The following is a 26492-nucleotide window of genomic DNA, read 5'->3' on the forward strand; positions in this document are numbered from 1 at the left end:
TCTTTGTCTCGTTCAGTGGACGTTCCAAAGGAACGGCTGTTTCGAAACAGAGCCTGTCCAGATGGGTGGTTGACGCCATAACAATGGCTTATACTACCAAGGGCCTTCAGTGCCCGTTGGGCATTAGAGCGCATTCCACGAGAGGCGTTGCCTCATCGTGGGCCTGGTCTAGCGGGATTTCCTTACAGGAAATATGTACGGCGGCGGGCTGGGCCTCGCCGTCTACATTCATAAGGTTCTACAACCTAGAAGTTCCCGCCTTGCAGGCCAGGTTGTTTTCGGTTTAGCCGTATCAGCTGTCTACCACGACACTGATTTCGCAGGCGCACAACGCCACCGAATACTTCACCGCACTTGCAAGCCAAGTGTTTTCGGCGTATTCGAGTCAGCTGTCTGAACACGGCACTGATATCGCAGACGCACAGCGCCGCCGAAGTTCTCTGGGCAGAATTGTGTAAGACCCATGTTTTCCCACATTAGCCAGGCTCCCTCCTGCCTATGTGATGTTATATCGCGTCTAGAACGCACCTATTTGGGCGAAAGTGTGTAAGTCCCACATTTCCCACATTAGCCAGGCTCTCCCTGCCTATGTGACGTTGTATCGCGCTTAAGGGCGCATCCATTGGGCGAAATTACGTAAGACCCACATCTCCCACATCAGCCAGGTTTTTCCCCTGCCTATGTGGCGCTGTTTCGCGCCTAGGGGCGCATATATCTGGGCAAAAATTTGCGTAAGACCCACATTTCCCACATTAGCCAGGCCTCCCCCTGCCTATGTGATGTTATATCGCGTCTTAGGACGCAGCTATCTGAGGGTGGTTGTCCCCCCCCCCCCCCCTCCAGACTCTCCGAAGTCTACCGGGTGATTATGCACTGTATACCTGGACTAGCTTCCAGTGGTCGGTGTTTTCTCATCCCAGCACGCACGGCGTCTTACAAGTGGTTCCCGCAGCGTTCTACGAACGCAGTACGAGAGAACTCTCGTAAGAGAACGTACTCGGTTACTAACGTAACCTCGGTTCTCTCTAGAAGAGGGAACGAGTACTGCGTTCCCTGCCGTGCGCGCGGTTCGCTCTGGTTCGCTTCGGCGATGAAAACCAGTTGAATCAGCCTACTCGAGCTCCTTTTATAGGGGATGGCCACACCCGTTTCGGCGGGATGTGACGAGGAGCGCGCGAAGCGCTCTCATTGGTCTGATATTGCATCAGCCCTCGCTCGATAGGCTCATGCAGTTGCCGCAGAACAGCCAATGAGTGAGCGAGCCGTCTCGCCATGGCTGTGCACTGCTGCAATGCGTTTTACAAATATGAAAATTAAGGATAATTTTGCTTCAGTATTTCGTGAAAAGAGACTTTTCCCGCAGCGTTCTACGAACGCAGTACTCGTTCCCTCTTCTAGAGAGAACCGAGGTTACGTTAGTAACCGAGTACGTTTTCTTGACTGAGATTCGTCTGAGATGGTTTGAATTATATAGTCTACACTTATAACTGTTAGTTCTACTGTGTTAGGCAAGTTTTGGCAAAGTCTGTGACCTTTGACCTGAGCATCCTTAGACTGCTTTTGTACATTTAATATCGAATCCTTAAAATGTCGATATTTCTATGACTCATATCGGTGGATTAAAGTAGTCACCAAGAAAATTTGTGTTATGGTGGTTGTACCATATTACTGTTATGAAGAACTTAAATGCAAGAATTAAACGATCTTGATATGAAAAATCATATCATTGTAGGCCTATATGCCATGAGTCAAATTGAATATAGAGAACTATTAGCGCTGTAAATGTAGCATTTACTTATTTTGTATTAAACTCCTGCTACATATATGTACCCTACATGTACCTTTCATAACCATGTCTACTATGGCATAAGTATAACATCCAACAACCAACTTGCTACTGATATGGACATATATTTACATATATCACTTTCAAATTTTTACAAACCCTTTATAAAATTATAACTTATGTATGCCTATTTATCTTTATTATTATTATTTTTTAATAATTTAAGTGGCTAAATTGCTTTTGTTTTATGTTTGAAAAATAGATAGTTATATTTACAGAAAATGAACGGAGATAAAAATGCCCCCTTTTATTGGTTAAAGCGCAATCTAGGTAGGCTGTAAGTCGAAATCTTGCCGGCGGTCGGGAAGTGATTAGCAAACGTCTCCATAAATGCCGAAGCAATAACGATTTCAGATAAGGGCGTAAAACGAGTTGAATAGTATGCACCTTTATTGAAAGGCACTCTCACATAGTGAGTGAGCAGATGAGGAGCGCGAGCTGTAGCCTAAATGGCATACATAAAGCCAATTTGATAAAGTTGCTCTTAAGCTTGATTTAATTATATTCAGCGACAGCAACCCAGCTGTAAATATTTTGCGATTAACCATGAGAGCGTGGAATCAACAACGCTGAATACTGCGCTGTGGATATAGCCTACGTGTCGTGAATCTTTGCTACAACCAGCAGCAGACTGTAGTATGCATTGGCAGTTTTTTTTTTTTTTTTTTTTTATGAAAACTACCGCGTCACCAGAGTCCACAATTGAACTTTACAGCTGATGAAGGGAGCAGTAGAGTAGCAAATTAATATACTTACCTGAATGGAATTTAATCATAGAAGCCTAAAGCCCCTTTCACACAGAGATTCCGGAAAATACACGGATAAAGTGACCCGGGATTTGACCCGGGTTCATTTGATTTTGGTTCATTCACACTGCCAGTGATTTTCCGGAATCAGAGAGCGCGTTCACACACAACCCGTGTATGTCCCGGAAAGACACGTGACATCGATGTGATTTACTGTTTCAGCAGCGTCTTCAGTTTGCTTATGAGCTGCGATTTCTCTCTCGAGGAACCACGCTTGTGCATTTATTTCTCTGATTCGATCATAAAATTGCGCATTTCGTACCGTTTCACAGCTGGCGAACGATCCCGGCTTCAGCGTCATCACTACGACACGGCATTATTACGGCTTTTGTTCACACAGCGCGCGTCCCGGGACTGAACACGGCAATGTTACTAGGTCCCCAACCCGGCATCAATCCCGGCATTAAACCCGGGTCGTGTTTGCGTTCACACAGAAGGCGTTCCGGCAATTTGCCGGCAATTTCCCGGGTTCAATGCGCTGTGTGAAAGGGGCTTAATAGGGATGTAAACAGTGGCCGCGGGAATGTACCAACGTGAAAGCCTTGAAAATGGAACTTAAACTTGAAAGCCCTGTTAGGAGATCGTCTCGTGAGATTTAAAGCAGCCACATTCTTGTTTCCTCTGCAAGCGTGGTGCATTCGTGCACCGCGAAAATGGCTGAGATCAAATCAACGATATGACTTGTGTTGTTATGAATGGAATCGAACGCAAGTGAATGAACGCCGGTGTCGTTCTGCGAACTGAATTGAAGCGTCGGCATCTGTGAACTGAATTGAAGCGTCGGCATCTGCGAACTAATCGTCGCTTCAGTATCTGCGAACTCAAACATGTGTAAGTACCGTGCTTTTATACAGTGAGCATAAGAATATGATTGGATAGAAGTGAAGGCAATAAGTGACGTAGTAATTGAGTCTTCCCAGCAGAACTTATGCTAAAGCTTTCATTTCTCTTCAATCCTTTGTACTAAAAGCAACAAAATATTGTGGATCTTTTCAGTAATATGCACCAGAGGACAGCTAAGGAGAACATGGATTTGAATCAGACTTCAGTCATGACACCTTTCGGACTGGATTAAATTCAACCAGCATTTGTTGGCATGGGGCATGAAATATACATAACTTGATTTTGGCGGATGAGATCTGCTGTGCTGCTACTGCTACTGTTGCTGCTGATGATGAGCAAATACAATAATTTGCTCAGCTTAGTCAAAAATAACAAACAAAGGAAAGACTGCTGCAATAAATGGTAGAACTCCTGTAGCAGATCTCTACAGGAGGCACTGGGGAGGAGGAGGGATAACTTTCACATTGTGCAGAGTGCCGATTGCAGGTACGATATATATGGTTACGTGGATTTGGCTTTGAAACTTCTGACTGGCTGGTGCCGCGCCGTTGAAAGAACCAATCAGCGTTCAGTTGGAGTTTCATGCCTGAACAATGTATGTATCAGACATTGAACTTTTAGGTTATATTTGAGAGTTCATTGTTTTCCATACATTTCTATAATGGTCATATTTGCATGGCACCGGGGCCAGCTGTGTCTTGTTCAGAAAGTAAAAGAGTGGGCAGTGGGTGGATTCCTGGGAGGAAAACAGGTCTATCTGTGCATCCCAGAAATCGACTTCAGATCAGCTGGATCACCTAGGGGGATAAATGCACTGCAATTGCACGCTCCACCTGAGGAATCTCTGTGTACCCTTTGGCTGCCCCACCATAGAGGGGAGTAAGAGTGGAGGAAGCAGTGAAGCAGCTTCGGGCAGTAAAAGGTGACTTCCACGACTTTGTGACCTCCTCATGTTCCTCTGGGAAGAAAGGTACTGCGGCAGGACAATGCTGTGAAGCACGCCCCGCACCGAGAAACCAATCGTCCAACCGCAAGCATTCAGGGCAGGGTTGAGTGTTCCACTCAAGCCCAATGCTCGCAGCGGCCTGGGAAAGAATGGCCATCAACTCTGGGTCTGACTCAACCTGCACCACTCTCCCAGAAGGGTGCAGCACTACTGAGTCTTCATCCCTGGAGGATTCAAGCCCAGAACGGGGAATAATGGAGAGGACTCAACCTTTTTCAAGGTATTCGAGTCTTGATATCAACATTGTGATGGTCATGTTCCTACCGTGAGAACATGAACCATCAACAAACTCTGCCTAGCGTGTTAAAGGCTGTCGTGGCTGTCAGACAAGATCAGGAAGCGACAGCATCCAGAAAAACACAGGAGGAATTCCATCTTGAAAAAGGTGCAATGTCACCCGTGTTTTGCTCTTTTAGGGAATCTTCTCTATTGTGTTGAAGCGCCCCGAGGCAAAATTGCTGCACTCATCTGTACACTCGTGGGGCAAAACACAGATGAATGCACCTTTTCTCCAGTGGAAGAACATCTACTCTCTAGCAAAGGGAAATGGAAGAGCAAGTAAAGACAACCGCTCGGCTCCGAAGCAAAAAGCTGAATGAATGAGTTGCCAGCCAGCTTACCGTATGTCCGGGGGAGTGGCTTGGCATGCAAATCTCACTCCCCAATCATCATTGGCCGTTTTCTTACTACCTGAAGGTGACTGGGCTCCCAAGGGAGACCCGATACATCAGTATAGACATAGCATTGAACGTGACTGGTATGTATAGTAATAATGAAGTTTGCTTTACATACTACATAAATAATAACAAAGAAAAACAACACTTTCAATGGGAGTTCGTAAATACTGATGAACATTTCTGTAAGAGTTTTAAAAACAAATACTTGACTAGAATATTTCAGCACTTTCCACTGCAATGAATGGTACATTGAAGTACCATGGCATAAATTTTCTTTACACAAGCCTAATGAAATCTGTGTACATAATATACAAGTACATTTAATGGATAAGGGAAAGAATATAAATAATCCCAGGAGTATTTTTACATTGACTGTTCATTAGCATCCGGTTTTTCTGCTCCATTAGCGTTACATTATTTTCAGACTGTCTATAGCCAAATTAGCTGCAAACTCCAACAACATCAACTCGATAAACCACCTGGGGAGGTATTGATATATCATTTTTTCAATCCCCCACCTCATTAAAGCCAACGCTTTCAATGACTTGGACAAACCCTAGATAATCACGGGCTAATTCTTCCAAACAAACCTGCTCCCTGCTGACACCCTGCAAAATAAACTTCATAAACAGATTGAGGGGGTAATCGATAAAGCCATTCAAGTTTCGCTTTAACTTCCACATACCGTCCCCATCTCAAATGATTTTATCATTGTGTTTCTATTTCATTGGCTGCGACTTTCCTCTTCCCTGAGTGTCACATTTGATCAATCCTGGAGTTATGGGCCAGTGCTCAAGTGTTCTGGGCACTCATAAAGATTCACTTAATGGATTTGTCCATTGGCACAGGAACCACAATAGAATCTGACCCGCGCGTCGGAAGGTGCTCCCTCTGAAAAGATGCTTTGTTTACTTATGAACCTGTCAGTTGTGGCACCACGTAAAATGCTTTGGAGTGTGTCCGATCAAAGAGAATCTCTCCGCTGAGCGACTGCTGCCTGACAAGTTGGCACACTTTCAAAATACACTGTCAAATCATTGTTTTAGTCAGAATTTTTCCAGTATCAGTATCCAAGCAAGATTACTTCAGAGGCAACCCTTGTAAAAAAGAAGTACATTTTTGTATATTTAGGTACAAACAGTACTTGTTTCATAATATATGATATACTTTAAAAGAATATGCAAACTTAATGTAATGTTTTCAGACACTTAATTACATATTTACAAATATTTAAAAAATTTAGCTTTTTTGACCCACTTAAGTAGGACTTTTTTTAATGTATAATTCATACTTATGTTGTGTTTAATATATGATTCAAATGTACTTCCAAGAGTTTTGACAAACATTTATGGTTAAATTAAAATATAATTTAATGTCAGTTCTGTTGAAACGTGTACGTCATGTATTTAAATATATTTGTAATTACACATTTATAATGATAAAGTTGCACTTTGGTACATTTAAAATATACTAACTAAATGTAATATCAAATAACTCTACAGGTAATTAGTACTTTACATGTGCTTTAGAATGTTAGTGTAACGCATATTCGGTTATTTGTCTTAGTTTCATGATATTTGTTTCTTAGTTTCTTAATATGGTAAAGCTGTTTGATTTTAGGCAAACTGTAGTATAAAGTGCTAAATTAACAAATGTGACGTGATTTTACTAGAGTTCCGAATTGCAGAGCTTGTGCAAACACATCCATATCATATGTTTTCTCAATTTTGTTGTGTGTTTATTTTGTTATTGAGAGGAGAGTGCGAGGCATATACTTACATATTTTTCTAACTTTTGCTCAGCAGTGTGGGCGGCATCGGATATTCGCTAACATTATATTGCTTCTCATGTATTTCAAACATTGTTTTACCCCTAAATGAAGAATGAAAAAGAACTTCACCATGAGTATATCGGGCCATTAAGTCTGGCCTTTGTGATTTTTGTAAACATTTATTTTTGCAGTGTACAAATAACAGTATTGCTCTAAACAGATACACTATAAGGGTCTTTTTTACTGTTGGCCTATTGCCACTCTTTATTGGCGTAGTGGAGGAATGACAGGAAATGATGGGGAACAGGATTAGATAAATGTCACAACACTGTACAAAACAACAACAACCACAACAAAGTATACATACTCTTTACTCCAATACATTTGTAATGAGTAATGCAATTACTCCTTACAGGTTATTTCTGCCACAAAAGAAGATATATCGCCATCTACAGGGCATTTGAAGGTGCAATTTCTTGAGTGTTTTGCCCTTACCCACCCAAACTTGTCAAGAAGGCTTTATTACGTGAATGAGAGTGCATTAGCAGGTAATTTCTGAATCACAGGTGTTTCATATATGAGATGAGGATGTGGCTGCAGCCGTAGATGAGGCTTTGGCTGTGTTTACACTTGGCATTAACATGCGACCTGTATCCGGATGTTGTCCACATACACATTGAAAAGACAAGTGTAAACGCGCTTCTGATCAGAATGTTATCCGATCAGCGTGTCCAGGTTCGGAGGTAGTCGAGGACGCATTGTGATCGGATCTTAGTGTAATGTAAACGCAATCCAGCCATCGTGTCTGCATTCTCAGGTGGACATCACACAAAACCTCGTCCACTGTCATCATTCCCCCTCCTCTCTCCAGGAATTGCTGCACATAGCTGTGTGGTTTTGCGATACAGTCGAGGGTTAAGTACATCACAAATATACTGAAATGTTTGCTTTTGCACCCTAAAGTTGCAGAACCATTAATTTTCTGTAAAGCACCCAAAGCTGGCAATGTTCTCGGACCCATACGTTTCTCGGTACCGTTTCCATTACGGCATCTATCCACATTATTAGTACTTTCTTCATCCTCCTCATTTTGCGAGATTTGTAAAATGTACCCCGACTGAAAACTGTTTTTAAAAGAAAACCCACCACTTCAGGTCGACTTTGCACCGGAGCCATCCTTTTTTTTCTTTTCGTTTTTTTTTTTTTTTCGCGGTAATGCGAGATCCGATTTGTTATCCAGATATAGAAGCCACTTGATGTGGACAGGTGTAAACGCACCGTTGCCTGATTGGCTTATGATCCGATCTGCTTGATCGGATCACAGTGATCGTATGTTAATGCCGTAAACGCAGCCTTTGACTATTCAATTTTACTTATTTTATTTATCCTTCATATTGAAGAACAGTTTTGAAGGGTATTGGTTTGAGCACTTAAGCTTAACTAAGTCTTGAGTGTTTGTAGACATTTAAGAGGCTGTTGTGTAGACCTTAGTTTATTGCAATACTGAGGTGTTCAGTTTTATTTAGATTTTAGAACATAAACGTGATTGCTCTCCTCACAAATACACTGTTTCTTGTTTTTCAGTGCCATGTCTCTTAAAGTGTAAGTTGCAGGTTAAATTTTTCACGAAGTAATGAAATGTGTTTATTAAACATAAAGATAAGAACCGCCCACCATTGTTTTTTATACCAAAATGCTGATATAATACGAAAAGTTGGCACTTTTAACAGTGGTTTTAACTGCTCCCGCTCCCTTCCACTAGATGGGGCGTGACGTCATAAGAGGAACTCACTAGTAGAGTTACCGTACGCTAGCAGCTATATTCGCCTTACATAACTTCAGAAAAGTTGGTTGTATGTTTTATTTGATAAAAAAAAATTATGGATAAAATAACTCCATTGTAAACATACTCGTGTGTGCTGACTTCAAGGGGACCGTGATCCTGCCTGAAATGAGAATAAGCTATTCGCAAAACAAACGGGTTCAGGCACGTCAGATCAGCCGGTCGCAGGTCGAGCTGTTCCACTAAACTCCAGAACGTGTTCACCTCACGGCAGCACACACTCTCCACTGCTGATAGCCCACACAAACACAGTGATGGGGACATCGATCTCTCTTTTTCTTTTCTGACAATAAACATCGCTAATTAAATCGTGAGAAACTGATAACGCGTGAATTGAGGAAGTGCATGACGTTTGAGGCGTCGATGAGATTGATGCCTGTGCAGTGTGTGCATCTCTACAGCTCTGATTTGGACTGACTTACTGTAAGTAAATAATGTCTTCATTTGTTGTCCCTCCTTGCTATTCTACATGACGGCAATATTTTGAAAAGACTTGCTTGTTCTGTTATATTATCCGGGTTAAGTTTGCAACAGACGAGCTCTAACGTAGCTAACGTTACTCACCGGGACACCTGGCTAACCCTCCACTCATTCTCCTCACACCAAGCATTAATAACTCTTTGAGTGCCATATGGCTGCCCTCTCTCATGCCTGACCAGTTAAAAATTGTAGGGCTGTGGTCCATAAAGAATTTGATGGTTTTCCGCATCCTCAGTCGTTCTCCAAATAGCCATAATACAGTAAAGAGTCTAGCAGAGTATGGGTTGCGAGTTCCTCTTGTGAGGTCATCACCCAGTAACTGAAAAAACACGCTACCTTTGAAGAAACCCCAATAAATGTTATTTTAACGCATTTTAAGACCGAAATAATTAAATATATACATATAGAGCACTTTAATTTACACATTAATTGGCTGTGGTGGTTAACCTGCAACTTACACTTTAAGGGACTGTCAAACTGCACTTTTAATTCAAATTACTATTATTCAAATGCGTGCAAATGCATCAGACTGGAAATGCAAGCTCATGCGAAAAGTTTCACATTTCGCTGCATTCCAAAGTTCAAGTTTTGGTGAACTCTGAGCTGCGAATTCGCATCACATGAAGACGTGTGACCAACAGAAGATCGATACGTCATGCCGTGACCTCTTGGCTGAATTAAAAGAGCAATATTTTTATTGTATTGTATGTTCTTTACATTTTTAGTGTATTACTATTTGTCATATGTTGAATTCATGTTTATTAAAAAAAGATGTTGCAGAGCGTGAAGTCATATCACGACCGTTGCAGTGTCTGAAGAAATTTTGCATGCTCAAATCTAGTGTGACTGCGGCTTTAGGTGTTGAGAGCTAGTGTATCCTTGAGCCTACATTTAATATGAGTAATGAGTCACTGTGTAACTTTTTAAGTTGATTCTTAGCAAAAAACACTTTGTTCTATCAAAAGTATATGTGCTCATTCATGTTTAATTACTTCCACCAACTAATCAAGTATTCTCGTAAGCGTAAAATCTGCCATTCATAATACATACGAGCGAGTCGCTCGAATGGCGGCAGCCATGTTGCGCCTCCATCTTGAAAAAATATTCGCCAAAGTGGGACATACATGGAAATTCAAGCTTCGCCTTTTGCGTTTTACACTCAGTGACACTGTGACGAATGCGAGGAGGAGATTACTCGCAACTGCAGGCAAATTTGAAAGATTGCTGAAGATGGAGGATCACGCCTATTTTCGAGGACATGTAACAGAGTCGCGAAAGAGAGAATTAAAACATCAACGCGACAGGCAAATCAGCTAGACCCAAGTCAATATTGGAGTAAATTTTCCCAGATGGAAAGAGCTCATGAGGAGCAAAGATTTTAAAACGGATGCCTAAGTTGCCTGCTTTCTTCTCGACAGGTAATTCAGCCTATTTGTGTAAATTCAAAGTTTTATAGTTGCTTGTCTAATCGTAGCATGGTTGTGCATAACGCCAGAACGACTTGCTTTACTTTTCGGCCACCGTAGGAGTTAAAACGCCCTCAGAATTGAAAGGAACAGAAACTAATATTCACTGGGTAGTCATACACAATTTCACCGCTAGATGGGGGAAAATATCACACAGTGTAGCTTTAAAATCAGATAGCCTAATTTAAAACTCAAGTCGTATTGGAATTGGTGACTTTAAATTGCGGAATTTGGTCATTTTCAATGTGAGGTATCTGTACTTTTACTCAAGTATGGTTTCCATGTACTCTTTACACCTCTGTGTAACAAATGATTAATGCAAATGATATTACATAGTAGTTAGCTTAAATTCATTAATTTAAAGTGGGACACATTGATAAGGCTTTTTAATCCTAAAATGCTACTGTAGTGTTGCCGCTTACAGCTGGATATTAGGGTTGGATGGGCTTGTATCCAGCAGAGATGTGTTGTGCATTGACTAGACGGACTCCACATGAACGTGAGTAAATCACTGGCAGAACTGCAGGGCGGTATGACTGTATAATGCTCTGAGTGCGGTCAGAGCACAACAGCTTGTTACCGCTGATTAATGGAGACAACCGGGCACCATCCGTTAGCGGCAATGCAGGCAACTGTGTCAGTGGAGCACCACTGCAGGTGGCCAAATGAGGCGAAATCGCAGCTATCTGTCTGCAGCCAATAGCACATTAGAATCAGACCAACTCGTAGCAAGATTCCCAGTGGGTAGGCTACCTTATTGCGACTCATATGAAAAAGGAAGTGTGTTTCTGTGCAAGATTATATATAATCTTATATATATATATATATATATATATATATATATATATATATATATATATATATATATATTTTTTTTTTTTTTTTAGGGCCACACTTTATTAGGTCTTTAACTACAGTAGTCAACATTTGAAGTGGATCAAAAAAAGTTCATTAAAGTTGTCCTAAGATGAGAACGGGTATTGTTCGAAATTCATGTACAACTTTGATGAAAGGTTTTGATCCACATCAAATGCTGACTACTGTCCTTTGGGTACAACGTACTCATTGTTTTCATGTTGTATTGCAAAACAATTTTGCTGCTACTGTGGTGGGTTACAGGTAAGGTTAGGACAGGTTTGATGGCGTGGGCAGGTTTAAGGGTAGATTAAGGGGTCAACAGTGTAATTGTAGATGTAATTACATGCAGGTATTTTCTAAATTTAAGTACAATGTAAAAACACGAATAGATCCAATATATTGTACACATGCAAAACCTTTGAATAAATAATGACACCATAAGAACCATACATTAATCATTATGCATCAGCTCAACATGTGCTACTTGCTGATTCTCATACAGAACCTCAATATTTTCACCCATATTTACCCATAGTAAAAATAGCATATTACTTCTATTTACTCTTAATTGTTGTAATTTACAATTTACACACAAAAGTATTTAAGAGTAAATAATGTAATTGTATAAATCAACCTTCTATTACATATAGTGTAAATAATATCTACCTTTTTTATAGTGTAAATATCTAATTATTTAAATATTATTTATTCATTTAAAAAACAATTACCCCGATTTACACCTGCATCTCTCAGTGCATCTTGGCGCAAGTTCTAAGCACTAGACTAGGCATTTGAGAGACAGCCGTGGCATTTGTATCTCAGAAGCTTGCGAAAAACAAACAACTAAGCAGTTAATTATCAAGGGTCGCTTCAAAAGTTAGTTTTGAAAACCAGGGATTTTAAATAAAATGGCAACCCTAAATAAAGACCATAGGTGTTACCTCCCTGTCCAGTTTTTGCATGGATAGTGTGTTAATTGAGGCAACCTCAAACACAAGAATGCATCATCACAAAGATGAACAGACCTTCCGTTAGGGAGATAACACCATCCTCTGCAATAGTGCAATTTGTCATCGCTACAGTGAGCGTGACGCTCTGGGCTATAAGACTGTGTGCATTTGGGCAAAAGAGAAAAGGAGACCAGCCTTGGGCAGAGAAGAAATGTTTACAGAGGCTTTGAGCACATATAGGTTTATATAAGAGAAATGGAGTGTATCCTTAATCAAATTAATGAAAAGAGAGTGGTGCTGTGACTAAAATGCAATTTCTTCAGTAAACAGTTACATAGAGAGTCAGTATTAGGGAAGTAATTTGAAATTGTAAATACTGTCAGTCATACTACCATAAAAAAAAAAAAAACTTTCAAAATAAACTTAATATTTAAAGGCACACTATGCAAGATTTGTACCTTAATATAACAGCTTCAAAATCATTTCGATGGTTAAAATGACTGCTCGTTAAAATGATTAAATGGACTGCTCTGCTAACTACTGCCAACCCGGATGTCGAGGTCACTTCTGTGATTTGGGAAAAGCACGTAAAAGTCCTGGCAGAAAGCGATGCATAAGGATGTAGTGTAACAACGCCCAGTTCCAGGAATGCACTAATATTTTGTTGATAGTACCAGTTTTCAACAATTATGAGTTAAAGGGATAGTTCACTTTGAAATTTAATTTTGGTATGTTTTAGCTTACCTCAAGGGCATCCAAGATGTAGGTGTCTTTTTTTTCCGCAGTAGTTTCAATTTTGATATTTTTAGGTCAAACCGTTCTTGTCTGTCAGTCATATAATGCAGGTCTATGGTCACTGTCTCAAAGAGCATGCACAGAGTCCAAATTAAAACAATTCCCCATCGTCCAAATTAAACAATTCCCCATCGTAAGTACACATTGATGGCCTAAGACACGAAACGAGCGGTTTGTGTGAGAAAACGAACAGTATTTATATCGTTTTTAGCTCTTATACACAAGTGATCTGAGGGCGCGGGCGCTTCCTGCTGTGTGACGTGTGCAGACTGGTGCATAGATATATACACACTAGATGTTGCCTTAAAGACATTCGTTCCAATGAACTGCCGTAGCCAAGGCGACATCTAGTGTTTATATCTATGCACCAGTCTGCGCACACGTCACACACCAGGATGCGCGCGCGCCCTCAGATCACTTGGACGTGGCTGTGTATAAGAGCTAAAAACGATATAAATACTGTTCGTTTTCTCACACAAACCGCTTGTTTCGTGTCTTAGGCCATCAATGTGTACTTACAATGGGGAATTGTTTAATTTGGACGATGGGGAATTGTTTTAATTTGGACTCTGTGCATGCTCTTTGAGACAGTGACCACAGACCTGCATTAAATGACTGACAGACAAGAACGGTTTGACCTAAAAATATCAAAATTGAAACTACTGCGGAAAAAAAGACACCTACATCTTGGATGCCCTTGAGGTAAGCTAAAACATACCAAAATTTAATTTCAAAGTGAACTATCCCTTTAACACTAAGTTGTCAACACTTCGGAAAAATAAATAATTCGTTCTGACACTACATCCTTATTCATCGCTTTCTGCCAGGACTTTGACGTGCTTTTCCCAAATCACGGAAGTGACCTCGACATCCGGGTTAGCAGTAGCATGAGCTGTCAGGCAAGTGTTATTTAAATAAACTCCTGATGTACTTACAAACGTTCCAATGCCTTGTTTTATGAATACAGAACCTATTTGTACTACTGTATAAGTTTGGTACCATTCTGGGCATTATTAGTGGGGTAATTTACGAGATACAACCTTGGATCCGTTAGCGCCTGCACTAAGCCATTCGGCTGATATCTCTAAATAAGCTCAAACTTTAATAATGTTCGACCAAGGGAAAAAAGGCTTCTGGGGGGGTGTTTGGCTCGAGATCATGGTGCAAAGGACCCTATGTTGATTTTACTCCGAACCATCCCTTTAAACTTAAAAGACTCAATTAATCATTTATTTGACCAGTGATTTACATGAACTGTGCAAACAAACTGATTCAGACTTCCTATGTGCCCATTATGCTTTTGTGCAACACGGTTTTGAAAGCTATTGTTTCGCTACTGAAAGCGATTGGTCTAACTTATAGCAATAACTTTAAGTTAGCTATTCTCTCTAATACTGTAGAGAATGGAGAAGTTCGTGTTCAACATTTATCGCATATTGTGTAATTTGGCCTGAACACTGCATGTACTGTATGTAGACAAGCTAGTTCAATGTGTACCACTAAATTTACTCCACTTCACATTGTATCTCACAGAAAAAATTATTGTTGTAAGGCTAAATTATCAAAATAGTGAGTAGCCTCAACTAATACAGCTCCTATTGAAAATTCCAAGAAAATGTTATAAAAAGAACCATATATCAAACCCCTTATAAATGGTATGGTTTGGTATGTTTGTGTGCTCATAATGCCATGAGGTTTCAGATAAAAAGACATGACGTGAGACACACAGCACCAATATACCGTGCTCAATGTGAAAATCTAATCTTGCTTGGTGACCAGAGACAAGCTGAATTATTTCTGTGTGTGTGGGTACAGCAGAGCCTTAACCATAATTTTCCTGCTTTTATAGACTCTTTATCATCCGCTTACCATGGTCATCTGACAGAATTCCAATGGTCAAATTTTCCATTCAGCCATAATAAAACAGTGAAATGTAGGGGCCATATTTCCTCTGTAAAGGATCCTCCTGTACCACATTTCACAGACTGTTAATCTCCATCGCCCCAACAAATGCATTGAGATTGAAGCCCGTCAAGAAGGAGCGAATCAAATTTGTCTATAGATTCAATTAACAGCTTTAATTACAGGCAACATTAAGTGCTGCATGCTGCGATAATTGCAGTTAATTGAATATTCTTTAATAGACAAACATTTTATCTTGTTTTTATTATTTTATATATTATATATATTTGACTCACAGCAGTGGAAGTTATTTGTTTATATATATGCTGTGGGTCACTGGAATATAATGGAGGCTAACCAATGCATGTTAATTATAATTAAGGCAAATAATCCAACTGCTAATATCGTATCCCACGTGCTGTTAACTGAACATACTGGTGAGGAAGAGCTACAAGAACAATCTGAAATATTCAGCAAATTCGCTGTCACGGCCCGTTTCGATTATGACAGCGGAGCGCTGCTATGTCTCATTTCAGGTTCTCAACATCACTGATGCTCCCCAGTCATTTTCCAGTAAGACTTTAGGAAAGGAAACTGGGGCGAATGATAGTGGTTTCAAGCGATTGTGCAGTTTGGGCTTTTTTGATTGTATTCCTGTAACCAAGGGATGAGCTTAAAGATCCTATTTGAATTATTTACAATTGCTGGCAGGTGAAAGCTAAATGGCAGGTAACGGATAAGGAATGAGCAAAAAGCGAAACCCGTGACCCCAGAGCTGTCCAGAAATCTCAGCGTTGCAGAATTCCACAAAATTCCCAACATTTGACATAATGACAGTTGACATATAGATGCAACGTTACTTATAGTCAACAGAATGTGTTACCAGTCCACTGAACAGAATTCAACAAATGTTCACTAAAATCAGTGTAAGAAATCTCAGTACCACTTTACAATAACATTTCAATTGTCAACTTTAGTTAATGGATGCATGATCAACAATACTTCTAACATTTACTAATACATTTTCAAAATCAAAATTTGTATCCGTTAACATTAGTTATTACACAGCTCTGTGGAATACTTGATTCTGATTGGTCAATCGCGTGGTAGGTTATTCCCAGATAAGAACTGCTGAAAACAGATAACACAGGCTCATCTGGGTTACTGAAGTCAGCAGCGCTCTACGCTAGCTAGGAACTTTTTTCTTTGTGGAAGTTTTTATTTGGCGAACTACTAAAATATTAAAACTCAGTAAAATCAATATTTTGTGTACAGTTATTTAATTATGCCATCCAGTATCGTGGACTCGCTCTCTCTAGTTTCATTCAAACACAGTTGCTGCCATTTTGTGACTATTGTTTTGTACACTGTTGGATTATAACGGTACGATTTTAAAACAGTTTAATCTGAAATCAAATCTCTTATCTCCATAATTATTTATGTGGCAAAATGCTGTGTAATAAGTGGTATGACTCTATACCGAATCTCTTAAATGTCGGTTTAGTTTGAACTTGCCGCGCTGAAACTCTCTCCACGGAAGCTTTGCGTTTAGAGACCTAATAAAATATTTCAACACAGATCAATATTTTGTGTCTAATTATTTACTTATGTGGCAAGTAGCCGTGTAATATGCGGGATAATGTACATCCAGCAGGTTGGGATAATAATATTAATGTACATCCAGCCGGTTAGTATAATATACCCCCTTCAGGCCAATGCAAGAATCACCTAATCACCCTGTCGGGTTTATTCTGAGATAACAACAGGCTGGATGTACATTATCCCTTACTTAATGCACTGCGAACTAACATACAAACAATGAAGAATTGTATTTTTATTAACTAACATTTACAAAAATGAATACATACATTAAAAATATGTGTGCTCATTAGTTAATGTTATAGCTAATGCATTAATGTAAAAAAAAAAAAAAAAAAGTGTTACTAAAAACCCTACAAAGAAATCAACAGATTATGTCTGGCCTCCACTATGAGCTTAAACAGATTTTATTCACGCCAAATTATTTCTCTGCTGTGTCTCAACCTTAATATTTCTTTATGCCCCTAGAAACCATAAAATAAAAGATTACACGAAAGAAGGGAATAAACGAACAGCTACATAAGGCAATTTTTAAAAACCATCTAACATTTTAATGTAAAATTGCCTAATTACTCACACATTATGAGACTCGAAGCTTGACATAGCATCTCTCGGGAGTGACTTTGGTACCCAAGCAAATTGCTTTCCCCTCTTTAACATCTGATTGTTAAAATTAATGAAGAATGACATTCAGCTCCGGTTAATATAACGCTCCTGGGACAACATCAGCAAGGAGGCCATATCATTGTTTCAGATATAAATAACTCTTTGGCTTCAGTCTTACAGGAAAATATTGCAGCCTTTCATTAGTAAATTCGAATGCTTGGCATTTCAGTGTTCGTGGTTAGGTGATAGTTTCCTGAATTTTGTCTCAAGTAAAAGCACAAAAAACAAACCTACTATCTTAGTAAAATAGTCATGGTCTTTCCAGTAGCTCATATTGAAATAAGGCAACGCGCCTGAGCAGATGTTGCAGGGTCTGTCCTAATTTGCTCTTATTGCTCTTCCTGTGGAGCTGAACAAAATACGAACAGAATTTCGCAGCTCCCCCGCCCCCCGTGAGGCATTTTGAATTTTCTTCCCTGCTCTGTATTCTTTTATATCGGGGCCGACACTTATACTATAGCAGTCTCTCATCAGATGAAGCACTGCTTATCATAAAAGAGTTGCAAAATACTGTAATCAAATGTCTCCAGCTGGGAATGATTCTCCTCTGCACTGAGACGAGCACATGAAAGAAAAGTCAGCGAGTGAATGAAAAGAAAAGTTTTCACAGCGAGCTCTTCATGTTCTGGAAGACTTTAAGGTTGGATTGTTTTATGAAACTATGATTCATCCCATTTAGTGACTGTATATGCGTTTTCATTTATTTGTGCATACACTGTTTAAAGTAAAGCCTCTAATTAGAAGCAAAAAAAGGCCTTCATGGCAGCAGAATCTTTTTAAGTCCCACAAGGAACATTCATCTCTAGTTCTTTAGAAAACGCTCAGTATTGAAAAAAATGGTAACCTAAAAGATGTGCTGCAAATGGTAACTTCTAAACTAATCGATTATATTCAAGAATATTTTTTATTACACACTACTGAATCAACCTAAATATACATTAGGTCACACCAACAAAACTAAATTTAAAGGTAAGATCAGGTAGAAATAGCTCTTTAATGTAACAATTGCAGGTTACCACTTTTTACACTGTACTAGCATCTCAAAGAACTTAGAAGATATCACAATATCACAATTAAGAAATTAGTACTTAATTGGGGTGAATGCTATCTTTCTGCATGCTATAAGAATTGACAAGAATGGGCCAATAACATAAGAGTATCCATGATAGACAAAAAATAAATAAAAAAATTATATGTCAAGTTCTTGTCAATGTACCCTTCCTTCATTTAACTTAAACAAGTAGAGTGTGACAATGGCAACTGATAAAATGTGGATGTGAATAGAAAGTCTCTTTGGATAAAAGTGTCTGCCAAATGCATAAATGTAAACATACTCTTTGTATTCATGTTGGTTTCCTATTGTTAATTTTTTAACCAACCTTTCGTAAACTGTTTTTAACCTCTAAAAATGTAAATGTAAATGTCAAGTAAAATAGAAACTTTTCATTTTCATTACACTGAATAAACATGAGTTAAAGTTTTTATACACTTAAAGTCCCTTTTAAGTATGATTTTAAGACAAACTATGTGCAAATTCATCAGTCAACACCATTTTCTCCTTAAAACTGCAGTGAACCAAAGACTCAAAAACGCGGTTTGAAATCGCTGGTGTTTCTGACGTCACAAACTACCTTGTAATCAGACCAACGAATGGAGGGTTAGGTTTAGGGTTCCCCGGGGCTCTGGTCCCACTGCTGCCGAGGCACAGCGGCGATCACAGTCGTGGGGTTCGCAAATGAACCTATCAGCGGGTTAAAGACGGGTCCAGCCTTATCTCTGCCTTCACCTGAAAGGTCCAGTGCCTTCTCTCAGGGTTTGGAAGCACGCGCTGCGGTTCCTTCCGCCCCGATTGAGGAACTAGATGTAACCAGTGTCTATGCAAGAGATACTGAGGACTCGCCACCTCAGTCTCATACGTTTGAGGAGCTGGTTGAGGTTGTGACAAGAGCAGTTGAAAGACTGAGTATTGACTGGCCAGCAGATAAGCAGGACGTTCATTCCAAAAGCAGGCTGGACGAAAGCTTCATGCCATCATTGTCACAACCTCAACGCCGGGGCCTACAGTTTTTCCCCGATCTCCACATCGAGGTGTCGAGACAGAAACCGGTTTCGTACAGAGTGTATAGTGCACAAATATCGCAAGCTATCTCTCCCCCAAGGCGGCATCTTCCCTAAAGTCCCCAGCATTACCCACTAAGCCAGTCAGAACCACATCTTCGCTAGTGGGTAAAGCTTACTCAGCCGCAGGTCAGGCAGCAGCATGCCTTCATACCATGTCGCTGCTGCAGGCCTACTAAGCTGTGTTGTTAGAAGACATGGACGAGGGCGGGGGAATCGGCCCTGACGTTTGCGAACTACGTCGAGCCACAGATTTATCTCTCAGAGCCACTGAGAAGCATCTGTGGCTCAACCTAAGCAATATTAAAGAAAAAGACAAGAATTTTCTTATGGATGCGCCCCGTCACCTTCTGGCCTCTTCGGCGACGCTGTAATTTCAGTCGTTGAGAGGTTCCAGGAGGCTTTCCAGAAGCTCATCCCCCGTCGCTCTCATGTCTCCGCGGCTGCTGAGCGGGAGCAGCCCCAAACTACCAAAGCCAGCTCCTCACACTGTGCCACCCAGAAGCAGAGCGTAGCCTCCCGTGTTTCCCCACAGAAAGGCTGGGGACAGGGAGGGCGCTCTCAGCCGCAGTCTTCGAGGGGTGAGAGGGATCTGAGGATCGTCATTATCTCCAAGAAGGCTGCAAGGAAGAGGTCCTGACACCCGAGGGCTCAGGCCAGTGAGGGCAGTCCCCCCTGAAGTGGAGCGGTTAAGACATTTCAAAATAAGTCCAGGTGCTTGTTTATAATTAAAAGTCCTGCATTGTGCAGATTATTATTAGTATTTTGGTTACACAATACACTGTATCTGGTATTTAATTCAATGTTTAAAATATACAAAATCCCATAATTATTACATAAAAAAAAAAAAAAAAAAAAAAAAAACAGTTTGGAGCTGAAATAATTAAAAACCTAGGGTACTTTTTGAATTCAAATAAATAAAATCATTTTGCTATGTCTCAATGTATCTCTTTTAATTAAGGAAAAACTAATTATTTTATCAATTTGCATTGCAATAAAGTTCTTTGTGCCTAAATTTTTCATTTTCTTGGGGAAAGAAATAGGTGTCAAGCCCTGCAAGTCATTGGTTGAATCAGATTTTTGAAAGATTTGCCCAATAGAAAGAGATTTTGTCAAAGAACAAATATTAGAGTGATCATTGCTATTTGTTAAGTCTTGCTTGGACTGACAGGTGTAAAGTTGTATTCTGAGTTGATCAGATGTGTTCTGAAGGCAACTGAAGTTGTGTTTACTCTAGACTCACTCTCAGCTGTCATGACATTAGAGCGTAGATCTATTGGCAGGAGCTCTTAAGATTGTTTCTAAGCTATAGACTCGTAAAAGGAGACTGCATTTATCTCAGTATTAGAGTAGCAGGATTTTCCTGACCTCATAACGTGCACATCCTCCCTGTGTGGTCCACCAAACTAATTCAGATGCCTGGCATCACCCCAGAAACACTTGAGATAAAATCCGAAAGAGAAACATTCAGTTCTAAATACTCCTGTTCTCGCTGCAGTCCGTTGCTGAGTTTGAGTGGATGTAAGGTAATGAACTGTGGCTTAGGGAAAATCATTGGGGGAAAATGGATGTACACAGGCTTGAGTAATCACTTTAAAGGAAGTTTAGCTCTACCTTAGAGACAAGCAAAGCTCCATGATCAAATACAGCACAAAACAACCTTGAACAGTCCAGGATTTTTTTCACCTCCTAAAATAAATCATTGAAAAAAAAAAAAAAAAGATAAATGGGGGGAAAAAAAACATATATATTCTACCCATCTGGGGTTTTAATGTTGGAAAGCACTGCCAAGTGCTTCTTGTTTTCATGCCAAATGTGACCAGAAACTGAGAGGCCTTTTCAAAACGATTTGTGCCAATATTCTTTCAACATGCTAATAGGACTAGAGAATAAATGGGCCAATATGCCTTTAATAATAATCAAAATAATATTAATAATAAAGATGCCATATTGTCTCTGTACTAAAGCCAAAACTGATCAAATAATATCTGGAAAATGTTTACTTTCTATCAACCATACAGCAATAAAATAAAAATCAACGGAATAACATTTTGATTAAAACAACAATATCATTCAGTAGTTGTGTCAAAATCAATTATTTAACACGTTGACTCCCTGACGAAGACTTATGCTGAAATGCGTCGGAGTGTTTAAAAGGTGTAAAGATGACCAAGCCATAACAATAAAGGCTTTTTAACCTTTCTAAAGAGAGTACCTTGGAGTTTCCTGAATTTCCTGAATGTGTTTGACATCAAAGCTCAGGATGTACTCATTGAATTATACCACTGTATCAATTACCAACACAATTCATACAAGAAGGACAATGTCTCATGCCAGTCTGTGCTTAAAATTGTTCTGTGAGGCTCAGTTAGCACTTCAGCTTTCTCTTTGTTGACTGTGCCAAACAACTGTGTGATGGGAACAGGGCTAAGGCTTTCTGTGAGCATAAAACAGTTTAATACCCTCAAATGTGTTATAATTTCAATGTTCACTCACCCATAACTCGTAATCTCTCTGCACCAACTACCACCTCATGGTCGTCCGCAGAGAAAAGCAGTTTTCCTGCACTTGATTTTACCTCCAGCATTTTTCCCCGTGCATAAATTCCATGAGAACCTGGCAAAAATATATTTTACAGTTTATTAAGAGCATTTTCCATGTCTCACCAAAGAATCTAGCTCAAATTATTATTATATAGATATATTAGGGGTGTAACGGTACATGTATTCGCCCCGAACCGTCACGGAATATACGTCACGGTTCGGTAAACACAGTCAGTCACAGGCCATTCACACTCCAATCCAGAAGGGGGCATGCACAGTAATGCAACGCTGTTTGCTTTCCGCCACAACAGGAAAAAGAGCAGAAGAAGAAGAGACAATCTATCCACCAACCCAAAACAAGAGTTCAAATGGCACGCAAGAGCTTGCTAGAAGCTTTACGCTGAGTTTTGATTAATTTTAGAGACGCTCCACAAACTTCCTAGAAAAGAAACCGGCAGAAAAGAGGCATCCTGTTAGTTTTCTTTATTTTACAATACATTTTTTTTTTTGCATTGTGAGTGTACACAAATAAAAATACAGTTTTGAATGTCTTACTCTTATCTGTATGACCATAAATGACGGAGTATTTTAAGTTGATTCCGCTGTTATGAGAAAAAAATCATTTGGCATTGTGCCGATTTGTGTCGTGAAAGTCTAACTACTACAGTCCAGTGATTAAATGTGCGTATCCTGGAAATAGAATACCTCAGGTGCCACTTAACTCGTTGTCTCTTCGTGGAAAGGTGAAGTAAGCTCAAATTTAAAATGGCACATTTTCTCCTTCTCGCTCATCTTTTCCGTGATTTCTTGAAAAAGCGCAATATTTTGTGCATCCGCCATTGTCTCCGCATGTTAATGAACTCTCCTGCGCAAAGAAAATGACAGCGCACAACACCTTGATAAAACCAATCAGAGCGCAACACGTCATAATCTGAAGACCACGCCCACCGGGGGGGAAAACAATCCAACCGTCTCCATTGACTTTGCATTGCGAGAGGCTGCCTCCTTGTCATTTATGACTTATAACAAAAGACAGAAAAATGCCTAAAAGCTGCTGTGTGACAAGGTGTACAGCAAACAGAAATAAGTTTTTATAATCTGTCGACCCCAAAAAAGCGAGCGTTTAAGGACACAAAAGTGGGTACAGGCTGGAACGAATGGGTAAATTGGGATCCTGACATTCAGTATGCACTAAAAAATGCAGTAAACATTTTGTCACTGGTAAGTCAAATATCCAAATGTCAGTTTTATATATTATATTTCTGTAAGCTAAGCTATACTGTCGCCGATTACGTTCCCTGCTCCAGTGGACGTAGTTCTCAGAGTAATATGACACCTTGCGCTCTGTTTCAATTGCCTGTATCCACTTTTGTGTCCTTAAATGCTTTTTTTGGGGGGGTCGACAGATTATAAAAACTTATTTCTGGTTTTTTTTTAGCTTGTTTGCTGTACACCTTGTCACATGGCAGCTTTCCGACATTGTTTTGTTTTTTGTTTTAAGTCAAGGAGGCAGCCTCTCGCAATGCAAAGTCAATGGAGACGGTTGGATTGCCCCCCCCCCCCCCCGGTGTGGGCGTGGCCTAAATACGCTCTGTCTCTATAAGCTTGAAAACAGCCTTTGCATTTTACCGTGCAACATTGGTCAATCTCTCAGTTAGAGTAACAAATCAACAATTCCTTATTTTTTTATTTTTTTATTTTAAGCAATGAGGAATCTCAAACAATATCAAATTACATCATCCAGATGTGCCAATCACCGAAGCTAGGCAGAAAAAGACTACAGGAGCGCAACAATGAATCTCTGCACAAGTTTTATTTTTCATTATTCCATTAATTTTGTGCTTTTATAAAACAAGAGATGCTTTTCAGTATTGTAGCTGATTGTGAACCAGATAACTTTTGTTTTTTACTAGCCCTACAAAAAAACAGGACCTATGCAAGAGTGCATTCTGTTTACTGCTTAAAACACTAAAGGAGGCAGTACTGTACCAAATACCTCAGGGAGACTGAGTGCCACTAGGTGAAACAAACTGTAATACTGTACATCAATATATGTTCAAAATAAATGGAAAAACAAATAGCATTAGGGGTTTGTTGCTTTTTCCTGTTGTACCAAACTCGTATTGAACCGTGACCCCAAAACCGATCTACGTACCGAACCGTGACGTCTGTGTACCGTTACATCTCTAAAATATATACTACTGCAAACAAGCAGCACGCAATTAAAATATTTGCCATTTGGCACATTCATGACTTTTCTGACCAGCTAGTATACAATGCACATTAGAATTCAATTAATGAAACACATACTTGTTCTTACACTTCCACTTAATTTTGTTTTGTATACAGTTGTTCTAGCACCATAACTCAAGTGAAAGTCACTTAACTAGTCCATTTAAGGCTAAATTACTTTCATTAAAATATAGCCTTACTAGTATGCTATTAACCAGGACTTAATAGTACATGCATCTGTGCACATGCAATTACTGCGCTGTAATGAAGTCTCTAGTCACAGTTATAAAGGCTACATCATGAGAAGGATGAGACTATAACAATCTGGCTATCAAATAACCCTTTAACTCTTTCAAAATAGTAATTTAACCATCTGTCCCATAAAATCTAACATTATTGCTGCCTGGATTCATTTTCCTCCTGTGAGCGGATTGGCCCGTATAGTCGCCTCCTGAGTTCAGTGAATATTTCATTTCATGCTATCTACCCTAATATAAACGCCCACAGAGATGGGGCAAGAAATCTTCATTACGATTTATAGTCTGCGAAATCTTGGGGAGCAAGACCATTAAAATTAGCACAAAGGGGTTGCATGAGGGTTTTTAAACAATTCTTAGCTTAAGAGTGTTTGTATTTGTGTGCTTACCTGCAACGAGTTGAGATACTAATTGCTTCTTCTCGTTGAGGATGTTGACAGACACGTTCTTAGAAGACTGCAGGAACAATGGGCTTCCCTGACATTAAAAAGAAGAGTCAACAAATAAATAAAAAATAAATAAATTCAACTTTTTTACTTGAAATGTAAAAGAAAAAAGAAAATACAAATTGTCTTCCACACTGTAAAAAGTGGTAACCTGCAATTGTTATGTTAAAGGTGCAGTAAGCGATTTCTGAGAATCATTGTTGAACACTGTTGATATTTCAAATCAACCCAAACAAACACATCATTGCTCATTGCTCCGCCCCCCAAAAATGCCCAAACAAGTAATGCAAGAGTAGGGGCCCTATCCTGCACCCAGCGCAATTGACTTTACACCGATGCATGTATCATTCCTATTTTGCACCCGACGCACAACAGACTTTTCCCTCCACAGACGCACGTCTGTAAATTAGGGAATGAACTTGCGCTCCCGGGGGCGGTTCAGCGAAAAGAGGAGGCGTGTTCCGGCGCATACATTCCCTGGTGCTATTTTGCAGTTTCAGAAAACAATTCCACCACAGACCAGGAAAAACCTAATCTAAAGTCAGTGGCGTGTTTTCAGTGGCGCGTTCAGATGCTATTTTAAGGGCGCATGCTTAGCCATAATGTAGCGTGTGCACAACGCGCATACACTTTGCTTCTCTCATCTACACACAGATGCAGCAGTTGCCATTTTGCAAACCATAAATAATTACAGAAAATTAAGGAAAACTATTCAACATGAGGGAATTCATTGTGGTGTCCATGAAGATGTGAAAAAATAGGCATAAATCTAGCTTACACATTTACCAAAATTATTATACGCCTGTTTGACCAAAGCATATTTGGGTGGGTTTCTCCCATCCCCATACAATGTCACTTCTCTGACTTTTACGGCCCTGACGAGAACGTCGGTCTCCGCGGCTGTGAACCGCTCCTGGCGTGCGCCTGGCAAATCCGCCGTTATAATAGCAATCCGCCATGGAACAAGCGCGCCTGCTCTTAAAGGGAATGTGAACCCATTTGTCAACCCATTTGTCATTTATCCCACTGGTAGAATAGCAACAGCGCCCTAGATGTCTCTTTATCATAGCAGAAGCAAAGCAAAATAATGCTTCTTGAAAAATAAAGCGAAGATGACGCACTAACGACAAGGAATGTAATGTCTCTCAGCCGAATCAAATCTCCCTCTTGCTCACTGTCTCTCCTCCCCAATCATGAGTGGACATGCCTTCTGCTCCTGATTGGCTACAAGTTTGTTGTGGTGATTGGTCCAATCCACTTTCAACAGTGTTTATCAGAAATTGCTTACTGCACCTTTAAAGAGCTATTTCTACCTGAACTCTCTCTCTCTCTCTCTCTCTCTCTCTCTCTCTCTCTCAATTATTATTCTGTTTAAAACTAATGAAAAA

At 39.9% G+C, this 26492-nt stretch overlaps 1 protein-coding gene across 3 annotated transcripts in view; it reads right to left on the reverse strand.

Moving 5' to 3' along the window:
* Nucleotides 1–26492, reverse strand: part of sgcd (sarcoglycan, delta (dystrophin-associated glycoprotein)) — a 116184-nt gene that overhangs the window by 34331 nt on the left and 55361 nt on the right. For all 3 annotated transcript variants that reach the window (XR_014031910.1, XM_081390337.1, XM_081390338.1), the window contains exons 4-5: nt 25048–25135; nt 22123–22242 (exon numbers count right to left, since the gene is read on the reverse strand). Coding sequence is in view for 2 of the 3 variants with exons in the window: in XM_081390337.1 (XP_081246463.1) it covers nt 22123–22242; nt 25048–25135 (208 nt within the window). In the remaining variant the exon portion in view is untranslated. The remainder of the gene's footprint in view (nt 1–22122; nt 22243–25047; nt 25136–26492) is intronic.

This window comes from Scardinius erythrophthalmus (genome assembly GCF_964197995.2).
Source record: "Scardinius erythrophthalmus genome assembly, chromosome: 17".
Classification (NCBI taxonomy): Eukaryota; Metazoa; Chordata; class Actinopteri; order Cypriniformes; family Leuciscidae; genus Scardinius; species Scardinius erythrophthalmus.